The sequence below is a fragment of the Thamnophis elegans genome, chromosome 2, assembly GCF_009769535.1.
Source record: "Thamnophis elegans isolate rThaEle1 chromosome 2, rThaEle1.pri, whole genome shotgun sequence".
In the NCBI taxonomy this organism is placed as follows: Eukaryota; Metazoa; Chordata; class Lepidosauria; order Squamata; family Colubridae; genus Thamnophis; species Thamnophis elegans.
Window position 1 is genome coordinate 152,208,928 of NC_045542.1, and position 17,111 is coordinate 152,226,038.

General features: G+C 41.0%; 1 protein-coding gene across 1 annotated transcript; it reads left to right on the forward strand.

Moving 5' to 3' along the window:
• Positions 1-1,123: 1,123 nt before the first annotated feature.
• LOC116524091 (vomeronasal type-2 receptor 26-like) lies at positions 1,124-11,699 on the forward strand. Its single transcript, XM_032239176.1, has 7 exons — positions 1,124-1,281; positions 2,275-2,563; positions 2,682-2,879; positions 3,201-3,518; positions 4,172-4,399; positions 7,560-7,686; positions 10,801-11,699. Exons 1-7 carry the CDS (start codon positions 1,124-1,126, stop codon positions 11,697-11,699), a joined length of 2,217 nt encoding a protein of 738 aa, XP_032095067.1.
• Positions 11,700-17,111: the final 5,412 nt, after the last annotated feature.

The following is a 17,111-nucleotide window of genomic DNA, read 5'->3' on the forward strand; positions in this document are numbered from 1 at the left end:
GTCATTTCATTTTTTTCATTTATTTGGGATTTATAGGCCGCCCTTTTCCCTGAGGGGACTCAGGGCGGCTTACATTCATAGGAAAAGGGGGGGTGCAATATAAAGACATAAACAATATGTGAATAAAATAGACAGTAAAAAACACAACTTTCATTCAACACTCAACACTCGGGCGGGGTGAATTAGAAACTTATCCCCAGGCCTGACGGGATAGCCAGGTCTTAAGGGCTGTGCGGAAGGTCTGGACGGTGGTGAGGGTGCGAATCTTGACGGGGAGGTCGTTCCACAGGGTCGGAGCTGCTACTGAAAAGGCTCTCCTCCGCGTAGTCGCCAGTCGGCATTGACTGGCGGATGGAATTCGGAGGAGGCCCAATCTGTGCGATCTAATTGGTCGGAGGGAGGTAATCGGCAGGAGGCGGTCTCTCAAGTACTCAGATCCACTACCATGGAGGGCTTTAAAGGTGGTAAGTAATACCCTGAAGCGCACCCAGAGATCGACAGGTAGCCAGTGCAGCTCGCGGAGGATAGGTGTTATGTGGGCGAACCGCGGTGCGCCCACTATCACTCGCGCGGCTGCATTCTGGACTAACTGCAGTCGCCGAATGCACTTCAATGGCAGCCCCATGTAGAGCACATTGCAAAGTCCCTTCCAACTCTGTTATTCTATTCTAAAACTGTTGTTTTTCAACAATGCACCTCTGTTGCAACAGTCATTCCCAATTCCCCTTCTAATCATTAAAATCATGGTTATTTATTCTATTTGTGTGGGAGGGGGAATCTTATATGAGATTTCTGCTACCACCATGACTTTTAAAGTAATGTGACAAAAACGGGATATCCTAGATATCCTATAGAAATCCTAGACATATGATCTGAAACTACTCCTACTCTTTCTGAGAGCAGAGGGCATAGTTAGTAGAATTAGGCTGGGGTTGTGCTAGTGTAAGATTCCAGGTTCCTCTTCCACATCTGGAGCCAAACTGGAACATCTTCATTACAGTTGTGCTCTTTTAAGAGAGAGAGGGAGGAACTAAGAAGGTTCTCTATCCGTACATGTCAAATGTTGCTGCTGGAAAAGGAGCTCTTTTTGCTTCTTCTCCTGTCCCAATTTCCTTGTTCCACGATGCTGAGGAAATGTCCTTTGAAGCTGACAAAAGAAGAAAATAAGGGCTTTCACTACTACAAGCCCGGAGACTACCTGATCACTGGAATAACATCTAAAATATTTTCTGTATATTACCCTTATGATTTCTCCAAGTCACCGACTCACAAATTGAAAAGGTAATTATCAATATGTACAAGATTTGAGAAAATGAGGGTTAATTTTACCCACAGCAGAGTCTTTTTTTAGGAATGATTTCCATTTCCCAGCTCCTTACATTGAGAAAAGAAGGTCATTACAGATACTCCTTGACTTACAAGTGTTTGTTTAATGACTGCTGGAAGTTACAACGGCACTGAAAAAAGTGACATAGCACCATTTTTCACAGTTATGACCTTTGCAGCATCCCCATGACCACGTGATCAAAATCCAGATGCTTGGCAGCTGTTTCATATTGATGGCCATTGCAGGGTCCTGGGGTTGTGTGATTCCCTTTTGCAAACCTCTGACAAGCAAAGTCAAGGGGGAAGCCAGGTTAATGTAACAATGGTGTTACTAACAGATTAACAGAGCTGGAAAGGACCTTGTAGGTTGTCTAGTCTAACTCCGCACCTTCCCAAGCAGGAGACCCTACACCATTTATGATAGATGGCAGTCCAATCTCTTCTTGAAATCTTCCAGTGATGAACCTCCCACAACTTCCGAAGGCAAAGCTGTTCCCCTGATTGATTGTTCTCACTGTCAGAAAAATTCTCCTTATTTCTAGGTTGAATCTCTCCTTGATCAATTTCCATCCATTATTCCTTGTCTGGTCTTCAGGTGCCTTGGAAAATAGCTTGACCCTCTCCTCTCTGTGGCAGCCCCTCAAATACTGAAAGACTGCTATCATGTCTCCCCTAGTCCTTCTCTTCACTAGACTAGCCATGCCCAGTTCCTGCAACTGTTCATCATATGTTTTAGCCTCCAGCCCCCTAATCATCCTAGTTGCTCTTCTCTTAATTTATCCTTTAAAACCAATAAAAGGATCAATTTTAAAACATAGCTGTGTGTCTGATAATATTTACTACATTACGATATAGAAATATAAAGCTACATTAAGACAGATTTCCATAAACTGAAGAAGCAAATCCAGATGGAAGATGATGACCTTTTTGATATCTATTATGTTGCAGTATGAAGACGAGCTTCTTCCACATCCTGTCCTTCCTCTTTGCTGTTCATGAAATCAACCACAATCCAAAGCTCTTACCCAACATCACCTTGGGCTACAGCATCTATCAGACTTTTTTCAATGCAAGGATAACCTATGAGGCCATGATGGACCTGCTATCTACAGGGCAGGAGAACGTCCCAAACTACAGTTGTGGAAGACAAAAGAACCTGCTGGCAGTTCTTGAAGAGATGGATTCCGAACTCTTTGATCATATTTCTACTTTCTTGGGCCTCTACAAAATTCCACAGGTATGAAGCTAAATTGAATTTAAATTCCATGCTGTAAATTTTTCATGCTTACATTGAAACATTTGATTTTAATAATTCAAAGTAGAACAAACTACCAATATCTTCTCTTTCATCTTAGATCAACTATGGTGTTATCAGCCACATTCCTGAGCAAAATCATCGTTTTCCTTTTTTCTACCGGATGACCCCAAAACAAGAACCTCCTTACTCAGCCATTGTCCAGCTGCTCCTGCATTTCCGATGGACGTGGATCGGCCTCCTTTCTCAGGACAATGAAAGAGGAGAAAACTTTAAAAGAAGCTTGGAAACTCTAGCTGTAAAAAATGGGATTTGCATTGTCGTCTCAGAAACTATCCCAACAATGAATGCTGATTTACTTTTCGGGAAAATATTTGTGCAAGAAAGAAGAAAAATGCTCTTTCTTCTTATAAATAGTCAAGTCAAAATTATTCTTTGCCAATTGGATTTTCAGGCCACAGCACTGATATCAGGACTAATAGAACATACTGAAAGACTTAATAACATTGTTGGGGGGAAAGTGTGGTTTGCAACAGCTTTGTCAGATACAAGTGTAGGAATGTTTTACTACGGGGTTGATCTCCAACACAAACATACTTTGTTTTCTTTTCTCACCCAGACAAAGAGAAGGACACAATATTACAACTACAATTTATATGCCCTCACTGTCGAACAGTTTGGAAAGAAAGTGTTCCAATGTTTCTATGCAAAGCCTGTGCTTTCTAAGAAAGTTTGGGAAAGATGCACAGAAAAAGTAAGCCAGGAACTTCCACCCCATGATGTGGTTGCAAGAGTCCTGTCTGAGGATGGCTCCAGTATTTCCAAAGCAACACAAGCTGTGGCCTCAGTCTTCAATGCTGTCTCTTCTTCCCAAATGAGCAAGAAGAGTATGCATGTTGGAAACAATCAGTCACCCCAGATTGTACAGCCATGGCAGGTAAGACTTCTTTTTCAAAGTTCCATGAAATTGGATGTAGGGAGGGTTGAGATATTCCAAACATCAGTTGCTGACTATGAAAGAGAGGGAAAGGGACAGAGACAGTAACAGAAACAGAGACAGAGACAGACAGAGACAGCAGACACAGAGACCCACACAGACAGACAGACAGACAGACAAAGACAGACAAAGACGGACAGAGACAGAGATAGACAGACATAGCAGACACAGCAAAGACAGAGACAGACAAACAGAGATATCTCCAAATTTGGTCCCCAAACAGGAACCCTATTAAAAAGTATGATTTCACAGCAAAATTCTTGGAGATGAAATAAATTCTTTAATTTTCCAGGTTATGTCATTTTGGATTTTGTTAAAATGAAAATGATAAATTATGGCTTGGTTGGAGAACTTAGTGGTTCCTTTAAGAAACTGTAAGACACATAGTATCTGAAAAAGATCTCTATTCCCTGAAAATAAAGGGAGAGTAGCTTCCCATGAAATCCTCAATTAACCCCTTTCAACCCAAGTTATGAGCTGAGGAGTTTAAATTATTCAGAGCACTTGTAATCTAGAATAATAGCCATAAAACATTGAATAAAGGCAGAAATAAGAATCTGCAAGCTGTATGTGTGATTTTCTTTGATTTGCAGCTTCATCAATTCATGAGAAACTTCCAACTTCACAATGTTTCCAGGGATGGGGTTTATTTGGATGAAAATGGAGTTCCTGCTGCTGACTTTGATATCATACACTGGACAGTTTTTCCCAACAAGTCGACTGCTGGGGTGAAAGTTGGGAGTGTAGAAAGAGAAGCCTCCTCGGAAGTCAAGGTCTCTATCAATCAGGGTGCCATCCAATGGCCAACATCATTTAACAAGGTAGCTGATGTTTCTTCATTTTTGCTCTCCTGTTTAACTCCACTATTCAGAAATCATTCCCGTCCAAACCAATGAAGATAACCTCCAGATAAAGGAATCTAAAGCCCTAGTAATTCATTAGTTAAGGTAAAGGTTCCCCTCACAATTACGTGCTAGTCATTCCCGACTCTAGGGGATGGTGCTCATCTCTGTTTCAAAGCCGAAGAGCCAGTGCTATCCAAAGATGTCTCCATGGTAATATGGCCAGCATGACTAAATGCCAAAGGTGCACAGAGCACTGTTACTTTCCCACCAAAGGTGGTTCCTATTTTTCTACTTCCATTTTTACATGCTTTTGAACTGCTAGGTTGGCAGAAGCTGGGACAAGTAACAGGAGCTCACTCCATTATGCGTCACTAGGGATTCGAACAGCCAAACTGTCAACCTTTCTGATTGACAAGCTCAGCATCTTAGCCACTGAGCCACCATGTCCCTTCAATTCATTAGTTATCATGTATCTTTTAGGATTTTTCAGAAGTTTGTCACAAGCTGGAACCTGTTGTACCATCAATAGTGTCACGTCCTCTACATTCTGCATTATTAAATTGGAAGATAATGTCATAATTCATAGCCCATGGGATAATTTGAATTTTTTTAAAAGCCCAAGGTTTCAAAGGCGTAATCCACTGGATGGTGTGAGAGAAAATGTCAAGTTGAGAATCTGTTGGGGGAAATTTGAGCAGTTGAAAAAAGGAATTTGCGTGCAATCTTTGTTGGACTTGAAGAGACTAGAAGGATTTGAAATGTGGATTTACAGGTGGCTGTTACATATAAACTGGGTTGACAAAATCAGAAATGAGGGGGTGAATAAGCCGCCTGGGAAAGCCAAGGATTATCATCAAAACCATTAAAAAGTGAAAGAATATTTCAGACAATGCGATGTGACACACAGAAAAATACGGCATCCTTCACTTAATCCTCCAGGGAAAGTCAATGAGGTCCAGGCAGAAGAAGAACATCATGGCTTCAAAATCCATGGGACTGGTTTGAACAAAACTCAGCAGCCCATTTTCATGCGGCTGCTGATAAAAAATAGGATCGCCAACATGATCGCCAATGTCCGATGACAGATATGGCTGGCAGACCTGAAGATCCAAAGTTAAAGATGGCCCTGGCATGTTGGGGCTGTTACTTGGGGGTGTTACTTGGAACCTTGACAATGGCAGGAGGAGGAGGAGGAGGAGGAGGAGGAGGAGGAGGAGGAGGAGGAGGGGAGGAGGAGGAGCAGGAGGAGGAGGAGGAGGAAGAAGAAGAAGAAGAAGAAGAAGAAGAAGAAGAAGAATTTGTATGCAATGATACAACGTTCAACTTTAGAAGAGACATCCAGAGACATTTTCAGCCAGATTCAGGGGGGGTTCATGCTAAAGAAAGGAGTGGGAGCCTCCCCTAAGGAGAAACATCTTTTGCAATGCAACTACTTTCCTTTGGAATGAAGAATAGAGCAAAGTATCGCTGAAGATTCTCAGTCATCCCAGTCATGGTTGTCCCAAAGGTGCTTTTTCAAGAGGCAATTGGACGTTCTGGCTTTCCTTTTGAAGATGTTTCGCTTCTCATACAAGAAGCTTCTCCAGCATCCCCCACCATCTCATCCAAGAATCTCCTTGGATGAGAAGCGAAACATGTTCAAAGAAAAACCAGAAAGTCTAGTTGCCTCTTTGGGGCAATAAAGCAAAATGTATGCTTCAGGAAAGGCTCAGCCCCAGTTTGAGCAATGGCCAAAATTGTGGAAACCTTTTAGGAAAAGTGAGGTTTGATGGCTAATAACACCACTTTTTTGGGAGTTTCAAGCTAATCATATTCCACTGCTGGAATGGCCTGGGAATAGCCCAGACCTTAACCCAATTGAAAATCTATGGAGCTGATTAAAGAAACTTCTTAGTCAGAAGCGACCCAGCAATAAAACCCAGTTAATAGAAGCAATCATTCAATTTTGGTTTCACATTATAACAGCTGCAGAACTAAAAGTCTTGGTTCACTCCATGGGAAGATGTTGTAAGGCCGTAATTCATGCTAAAGGTTCCCCAACTAAGTATCAACTGGCATGGTGATATTTTTTTGTATATCTTGTTTTTTTCTATGGTGATAATTTTTGTATAGCTCGTTTCAATTTTCTTCTTTATAACTGCTATTTGAATAGCAAATCCTTCATAAAAGTTATTGCTTTACGTTTTTGATTAAATTACCTTTCCATTGATATATAATTTTATGGTACTACTCCAAAAAAAGTGATGTTATTAGCTAGTTTTAGAAAATACACTTTTCCCAAAAGATTTCCATAATTTTGGCCACTACTGTACAGTTACTGGCCTCAACTCCTGCGCACCTAGCAGGTTTGAAAGCATGCAAATATGAGTAGATAACTAGGTACCACTTCAGTGGGAGTGTAATACCGTTCTGTGCACCCTGTGTATAGTCATGCTGGATACTTGATCACAATTGACAATGTTTGCGCTCTAGGCTAAGAAACAGAGATAAGCCCTGTCTCCTAGAGTCTAGGACAAGGGAAACCTATAGGTAAACTATATGTTTTAGGATTGCAAATATAAATTGATAAAGAGAATTCCTTTCCTTTCATTCATTCATGTTCAGAGTTCTTTTCCATAAAGGCTCATGTCAGATGGTACCTCCAACTATTAGAAAGAAAGGAGGATTGAGGTCTCCATCAGTAACTGCCATGCTACTATACCATGGCTGAGTTTGTTCCATATACCTCTTGGCTTCCAGAAACCAGTTCATTCAAATAAACTCTTCTAACTCAGGGGCTGCCACAAAGAAGAGGGAGTCAAGCTATTCTCCAAAGCACCTGAGGGTAGAACATGAAGCAATGGGTGGAAACTAATCAAGGAGAGAAGCAACTTAGAACTGAGGAGAGATTTCCTGACAGTTAGAACCATTAATCAGTGGAACAACTGGCCTCCAGAAGTTGTGAATGCTCCAACACTGGAAGTTTTAAAGATGATGTTGGATAACCATTTGTCTGAAGTGATGTAGGGTTTCCTGACTAAGCAGGGGGTTGGGCTAGAAGACCTCCAAGGTCCCTTCCAACTCTGTTACTCTATTCTATTTTTCTATTCTATTCCATTCTATTCTATTCTATAACTGGGTGTTTTTTAATGCTTAGATGATGCCTTCTTCTAGATGTTCAGAAAGTTGTTACCCAGGATATGCCAAGCTCTTAAGAGAGGGAGCACCAATTTGTTGCTATGACTGTTCTCTGTGTATGGAAGGAACATTTTCTATACAAGAAGGTAGGTAGCTGGGGGTGTGTGAAATTGAGGGTGCAATCAATATTCAATCTTGTTTTTCTGGCCAACATTTTCTAAAACTGTTTTCTTTCCTTCTAATTTTAGAGCCAATTTCTAGCAAAATTCCATAAAACAATGACATTTGCATTTCTTAAACGAGTCCCCAAACTTTTCAATACTTGGGTACCATCACTCAAGGTTGCATGATGATATGCCCATTAAAATAAATTAAAAATGGGGAAGCCCTGGAAACTTTCAGATTCAGGTTAATGTCAGGGTTCCAACGAAAGAAGACTCCGAGGCTTGAAGTTCCTCAAAGTTCCATTTTATTAGAGATGTCATATTGGCACATCTGGGAAAACCCAAATCTGAAAGCTTCTAGGTTTTCCCCCACCCAAAAGAAAGTCCAAGCAACTACCCAGCACCCACATGTCCATCACATGGCCCAATCAGGCCCTGTCACAACTGGAGATGCCTTCCAGTCCCACCTTCCTCCAGGTGCAGGGCAAGATGTCCTTGACTCTCTGAGAAAGGAGTGTTATTTTGACTATATATCTCCCATATTCCATATAATTCCCCTCTCATTTCCCCACAGCATTAAATGTGGCAGGCTGGAAGGCCCAATGCAAAAGATGACTTCCAGGCCTGATAGGTAGCTTAAATCTCTTGTTATCTTCTTGTCTGGCTTCAGGAAAGAAGTCAAGCATTGTGAGAGTTGATCTCAATGTCAAGTTTCCAACTGATGAACCCAACCAAAGCAAACACAATAAAGATGGTCCAATCTCTTCTTGCAAAACTTTATTGAGTACATCATCTCTGCACATTTGAGGGCAAAACCAGATCTAGATCTTTTCCACACTAACCCCTATAGTTAAAGTACAAATTCTTCCTCCACCACCACCCCAATTAGCTCAGGTCACATTGTCCAATACAGTCTCCGGATATTGTTATGGGAAAGTCTTTTTGGCTTTTGTAAACAACTACTAAAATGTCCTTGGTTCTCATGCCAATGTCTTGGTATCTGGCTCGTATTCTATCTGCCTCTCCCTCCCATAGTTCAAGGCAACTATTATCAAGATGCAATAATAGTTGCAACAGCAAGACGTCTTTTGAAGCTTGGCACTCTAATGTTTTGCAGCTTTAAAAGAAGTAATGATTATTTCTAATTAATATTGGGTCTCTCTGGGAAGAACTATTGAATTACTCCTTGGACATGTTTGCATCATCATGTTATAGCTTACCTTAGTGGGAAAACTGAGTTTCAGCATAAGTTCTTTTACAGCCAGAGGTATGGGAAAAATCACTTATCAGAGGAATAGGATTGATAAATAGAAACATAAGGAATTTGTCCTTGTAGCTCACAGAGACTTCACAGAGTTTTATTGGAACACTAGCTGCTAACTCGGTATTGCCCAGGTATATTTTTATCCTAATCTTGTATTAGACAAGAAAAGCCTTGATTTCAGCAACGATTAAATTAGTTACAAATGTTTTCCCTGTGCCCCCAAAAGCCATACTTTTGTCCTCAAAAATAATCAAAGCCTTGTTGAAAATATCCAGACCAAATGTAATTTCTAATGTTGGATTTTCTCCCTTACCAGAGGGAGCCCCCTTGTGGAGTACTGTGAAGCCATTATCATAGCAAGTCCACTGCACTGTACAGTAGAAGCCATTTTACGGCAGTACGGTAGAAGCCACTTTAAGGCACAACAGGCTGTATCTTAACAGAACACACACCCTGAAGGGTGTTAGGGGTGTCTTTTCCCCACAGTATTTGTTTCCAGGGAGTAAGCCATCTATGTGCCAAGTTTGGTTGAAATTGCTCAAGGCATTCCAGAGTTATGCTGGAACATACATACAGACATAAACACACAGATATAGTACCATTTATAGATAGATGATAGATAGATAGATAGATAGATAGATAGATAGATAGATAGATAGATAGATAGATAGATAGATAGATTCATTCCCATAGCAACTCCTGAGTCACTAGATGAAAATGTTTCTTCTAACTAAATCCACTGTTTTCTGTAGATACCATAAGGATAGGAAGTAACCTGGAATCTATTACATTATTCCTTCTGAATACGTATGCATGCATCATTTTTCCTTCTTTATGAAATGCATTAGCATCAGTATATGCTTTTTTTCTCCAGCAGTGTGTCTCCCACTATATTTTTGGAAGAGACCACCCTCCAGTGTCCATTGTTAAATAGATAGTGCAGTGAGCCTTGATTATTGGTTTTGGGGTCATCTGTTTGATTCCACACAAGCCATATTTGTTGTGCTAAGAGCCAAAACAATAATAAACATAGAGTAAAGAAAACAAATAGGTTTGACTTAAATTAAATACGAATGATTGAAATTAATAAACTTTCAATCCACACACCCCATACATTCAACAACTTCTTTCCACTTGCAAGCAACTGTGTCCCAACAGCAATTAAGTTAATTAAAGCCAAAGTACTAGATTTGTACCCACCTGATGTTTCTGGTAGGATTCCAAAGACAATGGTGCACTACACTATAATGCTTCAGTTCATTTTCAGCTGTATGATCCCAAACACTTCTTCACTGTTACTCTTTGTCCTTTTATCCTTCACGAATATGTTTTCTCAGATTCCAGATTACGCCTTAAGCAAATACAGAGGAGAAGAATTTGCTAATACCGTGATGTCACAGAGAGGCAGGGGGTGATGCATGCATGCATGGGGAGGGATCACGCATGTGTGGAGGCAGAGGGAGTGCAGGAGGCAGTGCTCCTCTCTGACTCCCTTTTTGGTTGCAGGAGGCTTCAGAGAGGCCTGCTAGGCCCAAAGCAGAACACAGGAGCTTGTGTACATGCACGGGGGTGGGGCATATGGGGAGGGGTGTCATGTGTGCATTGCATTATGGGTGTTGGCACACGCATGCGCGCTATTGCGCTTTCAGCACACAAGGACAGAACGGTTAGCCATCACTGTTCTAACATGTTCCCCATTTCTCCCAATCCCTCTCTCAGCCCATCACACTTAAAAATATGTTTTATGTATTGTAGTAGTAATTGACTTCAGTTGCATTTGTCATAATCCTACAGTTGCAGAAAAAAATTACATGCTAGATAATATTTTTCAGATGCAGCCCATTGTGAAAAGTGTCCAGATGATCAGTATTCCAATAAGAAGAGAGATCAATGTGTCCCCAAGGTTATAACTTTCCTGTCCTATAAAGAAAATTTGGGTCTCATCCTGGCTCTCTTTGCCATTTCCTTATCCATAACTACTGCCTTTGTTCTGGGAATCTTCATTAAGTACCGAGAAACCTCCTTGGTAAAAGCCAATAATCGGGACCTCACCTACGTTCTCTTGATCTCCCTCCTGCTTTCATTTTTGACCTCTCTCCTATTCATTGGCTGCCCCAACACAGTGACCTGCCTTCTTCGACAAACCTCCTTTAGCATTGTTTTCTCAGTTGCCGTGTCTTCCTTACTGGCCAAGACTGTCATGGTGGTGGTGGCATTTCTGACCACAAAACCAGGCAGCAGGATGAAAAAATGGCTGGGGAAGAGTCTGTCCAATTCAATTGTCTTGTCCTGTTCTGGGGTTCAGGTGAGCATCTGCCTTATATGGCTGGGAAATGCCCCCCCATTTGCTGACTCTGACCTACATTCCCAACCAGGTCAGATCATTCTACAGTGTAATGAAGGCTCTGTTGCCATGTTCTACAATGCCCTTGGCTACATGGGCTTTCTGGCTATCATCTGCTTCATAGTGGCTTTCTTAGCCAGAAAACTCCCAGGGACATTCAACGAAGCCAAGTGGATCACTTTCAGCATGCTGGTTTTCTGCAGTGTTTGGATCTCCTTTGTCCCCACTTACCTGAGCACCAAAGGGAAATACATGGTAGCTGTGCAGATCTTCTCCATCTTGGCCTCCAGCCTGGGTTTAATGGGCTGCATTTTTATCCCCAAATGCTTCATTATTATCCTGAGACCTGACATGAATACCAAGAGGCATCTAATAATGAGAAACTAGGAGGTGCTACAATTGGATGACCCTGTTCACTCTCGTCTCCAATTCTTTAGGGATGGTTTCTTTAACAATCTCCATTTATCCCCCCCCCCTCTTCCAACTCCACATTCCCAATGGTGCAAAAGAGCAGTGTTAATGCTAATGTTGATATACTGACTGTGGGACATAAGTCACACAAAGGGGCTACAAATGCTCTTGATGGGTGCCAGATATGCCTTGTCCTGTTACTCTGCTTCATAACAGTATGTGCTGTCATGAATGACCCCACAAATAGTGGGGGACCCATACCTGACCCAACACAAGATCCTGACCTGATGTAATCCTCATCTGACATGACCTCACCATCACAAGGCTTATTGACCATACGAAGCCCTTATAAACAGAAGAACAATGGCTCTGACATCCCCAACCCCTAAATTCCACTGAAGATGTTACCCAGCCTGGCAATGAAATGTTTGGAAACCAGCCCACAAACTCGGAGGATGCTCATCTTACACCTGAGCTACAGATATTCACCACTATCACAAATACACAATCCATTCTTGTCTTCCATTCCCCTTAGACTTTTTTGCCACCTCCATTGTGTAATTTAATCTCTCATCTCCCTAGAGAATCTTCAAAGTTTCTTCTCAATCCAAAGTGCTATTTGGTACTTTCAGACACTAATTGATACATGGATGTAGAAGACCAAGGTGTGGAAGGACATCTAGTCTTGTGAGATTTTATTACTTTTTTTCTTTTAACAACTTTGTAATCCCTTGCATCGGGTTGGAGTCAGAGTGACTGAATGGATCTGAGCATTTACTGGCTGGATGCCCTTCCTGATGCCTACATAGAGCTCAGAGCAGATATTTTCTCTGTGCTCCCAGGGAAGAAATATCTGCCACTATCTAGGATCGAACTCACAGCCTCCTGGTTGTGGGGCAAGAGTTCTACCTCTAGGCCACCATGCTATTCTTGTGAGATTCTATTACTGCAATAAGTCTAATAAAAGTAGTTGTTGGTTTCTGCAAAATCTACATTCCGACTGATGGACCCAACCAAAGCAAGCACGAGACATTCCAATCTCTGAATGCAAAACTTTATTGAGTACATCATTTTGGCACTGATGGGGACAAAACCAGATCTACCTAATTCCGGCACACTCCCACATAATTATAGTATAGATTTCTCCTTCCCCTATTAGTGCAAGTCACATTGTCAAATTGAGTGTCATTGTATTGTTATGAGAAAAAGTCTCTGGTTTTGGCAAGCATCTGCCATAGTGTCCTTGGCTTTCACAGCTCATCTTCTTGATGTCTGGAATCTACATTCCATAACACCCTTCCCTCCCCCAGCTCCTCCCCCCCCCCCGATTCTTTGGAAAGCTGAGATGTTATAAAGGTTGAAACAGCATAAGCACACTTCTAACTTGACATTACTTCTTAATCCGGTCTACCTTGTAGGGTTAACCTATAGGCTCTTAACATGAAGTGAAAGAAACTTCCTCTCCAACTTTGTCTCTGCCCCTTAGGAGGGTGGGAGTGGAAATAAAACCATCATGGGACTTGGATTCCGTCCCCTCACTTAGTACAATAATATCTCTCTGAGCACCATTTGGAGGCCATTGAGGTGCCTCCTGCAATGGAAAACAGTCCTTTCATTCGTGTGATTTCATCCTCAAATTCAAAAAGGTTCCCGTTGAGCACTTGTTATCATTCCCTATATCCAGATCTCAGTAACAAATTAATCACCCATCAGTGATCTGTATCCACTTCCAAATTGAATGGAATTAAGTGAAGGGGAAGGGGAAGGGGAAGGGGAAGAGAAGAGAAGAGAACTTTATTGTGACTTTGAATGTACACTAATTGGCATATATTAAAATGAAATTTTGTTGCATACAGTTCTCAAAGAATCACCACCTCCAATATACACTACATAACCATTATAAAATACATACATACATACATTCATAATTATGCATATACCCACATATATTATATGACACAGAGAAACAGCACAATCTAGCTCTGATGTTTCTTTTGTAACACTTAAAATGCCCTTGGGGCATTCAAATTGCTTTTCTCCCCACTGCACATCTCTATAGCAACAGTCATTCCCAATTCCCCTTTAATTAATAAAATGATGGTTGTTTATTCTATTTGGGTTTCCACCAGCATCTTTAGTTTTAAAGCAATGCCACAATAAAGAGATGCTCAACAATTCAACATCTGACCTGTATCTACCTCTGGCACTGCTGAGACTAGAGGTAGAATTAGGCAGGCACTGGAAACTGGAAAATGTTCACTGCAGTGATCCTCTTTTGTGAGCGATGAGATCCAACACTGAGCCAAAGAAGCCTATCAGAAAGATCTCCATCATTGTATGTCCATTGCTGCAGCAGCAAATGAGGCTCTTTTTCATTCTGCTACTCTCCCAAATGTCCTGTGCCACGATGCAGATGAAATGTCCATTGCAGGTGGCAACAGAAGAATTTGAGGAGTTTGTGGAATTTAATTACTACAAGCCAGGAGACTACCTGATTACTGGAATAACCTCTAAAATAATTGCTGCATTTTACCCGCATGTTTTCTCCCAGAATCCAATCCACAGAGTGAGAAGGTAATTTTTTTTGGCATGTACAGGATTCTTGTGATTGAGCTCACCCCCCTCCAATGTTTTCCCTTTTCCCCAATTTCTCACCTTGAGAAATTCAGGTCATTAGTGCTTCTCCCAGTTTGCTTTAGGAAATAAAAGGCTCCTGGAACACATGAAGACTCTTGAAAAGCTGAGCATGCAAATTTCCTTTTCAGGTCTTCTGCAGAAGTCAGTCTTAAACAATTTTGGTAGCACTCTTCTAACATGACTCTTGCCTGGGTGGGCTTCTTCATGTCATCAATATGATACTGTGCAAATATTTGTTTTCTTTGTTTATCTATTTCTGTACCATAGTTGTATAGCTGCCCACAATCTCGGGGTTGATACCTTTTGAGTGAAGGCAACCTCTTGAACTTCCCACAATCTCCTCTCCTTTCCAAAGAGAGGAAAGGTAAGAGGAGAGGAGAAGAGGGGAAAGGAGAGGGAAAGAAGAAAGAGGAAAGGAGAAGAAGATAGGGAGAGGTAGGAAGAGTAGGAGAGAGGGCATGAAGGGGAAGAAGAGGAGAGGAGTAGGGGAGTGGAAGGGGGAGAAGAAAAGGGAAAGGAGAGGAAGAAAGAAGAAAATAGAGAAGAAGGGAGGAAGGGGGAAAGGGGGGCAAAGTAGGGTTGTGGTGAAATAAAATAGGTGTATGGGATGGTAAGCAAAGCAATCCCGGCTACATATTTTAATTTTTATATGGCAAAATATTCAAAAGTGTTAATACATGATGTGAATAATAACTGTGAGAATGTACGTATACCTGTAAATGTATGTATGAGATTAAAAAAAAACTTTTTATAAAGAATCTCGTCTCCTTTCCCACCTTGATCAATGTCCTTCCTTTCTCCTTTTTCAACATTTCTTTCCAACTGATGCCTTTTACTGTTTTATAATTTTTATGATTTCTGTTTTACTTTTCCATTAAATAAGAATAACTTTTAAAGACAAAATGCACAGAGAATAGACTCCTTTCATAATGAGCTCATGTTTTACCTATGGAGGATCATGTTAAAGATTTTTGAATATAGGGCAGTAATTCCAAAGACATCATTATTCTGCAGCAAAACAATATCTGGCTCTCAAGATGGCTTATTGAATAGTGGACAGATAATATCACTTGCTCAATCTTAAATCCAGCACTTGAATCCATCCAAATGTCACTTTGTAGGTGATATAATAGAAAGAAATAATATTATGAGAACATTTATGCACATGTGGTAACAATGGCCTTTAAGAATTCTAGAGGGTTACAAAAACCCCACTTCTTCAAGGATTGGACTAGGATGGGTTGAACTTTGAGAATGCCCGGCTTCGAAGGGAAGACTATGTTTCCAACCATGTTTTATGAATGGTTTTGAGCTGCCTAGTATTGATCTTTTTTTTGCAGTTCATCAGCAATATTCAACAGCGTCCTGCTTTTCTTCTCGGCTGCTCGTAAGGTCAACCAGAATCCTAGGCACTTACCCAACATCACCTTGGGCTACAACATCTATGATAACCTCTTCAGTGCAAGAGTAACAATTGAGGTCATGATGGAGTTGCTCTCTACAGGGCAGGAGAATGTCCCAAATTACAGATGTGGAAGACAAAGGAATATCCTGGCAGTTCTTGAAAACACAGATTCTGAACTCTTTGATCATATTTCTACTATCTTGGGCATCTACAAAATCCCACAGGTAGGAAGCTAGAATGAGCTTAACAGAGGGAGAGATTAAATAATACAAGATTTTTTAAAAATTATTTTCATAAAGTACATATATAATTATTTTATCTCCCTGTCACAAAAATGGATCGGAAACAATGCTTAGGCTTTGTGATGTCTCCTTTTCTGCCACTGAAGAGTCTTTTTTCAAAGAAGCAAAGCAGAATGAAGATGATCTTGGGTCCCATGGTAGACTGTCTAGTAAAAATGGAGAAAAGATGGAGAAATCATTTGGTGTGCAAATCCTTAGAGCAAGGGAATTAGTAGAATGTGGTATGTTGCAAAAAGGTGTGTTTGTTCAAAAACCTAAAACTGTCCTTGATTAGTTTCCATCCATTGCTTCTTGTCCTGCCTTCTGGTGCTTTGGAGAATAGCTTGACTCCCTCGTCTTTGTGGCAGCCCCTCAGATATTGCAACACTGCTACCATGTCTCCCCTAGTCCTTCTTTTCATCAAACTAGACATACCCAGTTCCTGCAACTGTTTTTCATGTATTTCAGCCCCCAGTCCCCTAATAATCTTTATTGCTTTTCTCTGCACTCTTTCTAGAGTCTCAATATTTTCAGTTAACAGTGGGCATCTGCCCACTTTGGAGAAAGTATGAGTCGACTATGTTTCAAGTAATATTAAAATGAAGCCAATTAATGCTAATCAGAAAAAAGAGAGCCAGGAATATATGAGTGCTGGATAGTTGGTTTCAAATGGAAAAGTCAGTGAGGTGGGTTTGTTCACAGATATATAGAATGAGAAACTTAAAAGAGGCTGTAGAGATCTCCTAGCTTAATTCCCTACCCAGAGCAGAAATCCTCAGACCACTGCAAGGGGTTTTCTGAATTTTCCTTCAAAACCTGCAGTGATGGGAGATCCAGGAGGCCAGCCAGGTCTAGCAATAACTCTCATAATTGTGAAATTCCTCATTTTTAAAAAACAAACTTGGGTCTGGGGTTCAAATTGCAAAAGAATGATATGAAGGAAAAGTGAATGATTCACGGAAGACCATAGAAGACCATGAAGGTCCATCCAGGCAGCAGCTTCCATACAGTTTTGCTATTCTGTCAAATGGTGCAAAGTATGTCACCCTAAATTTATTATCTTCT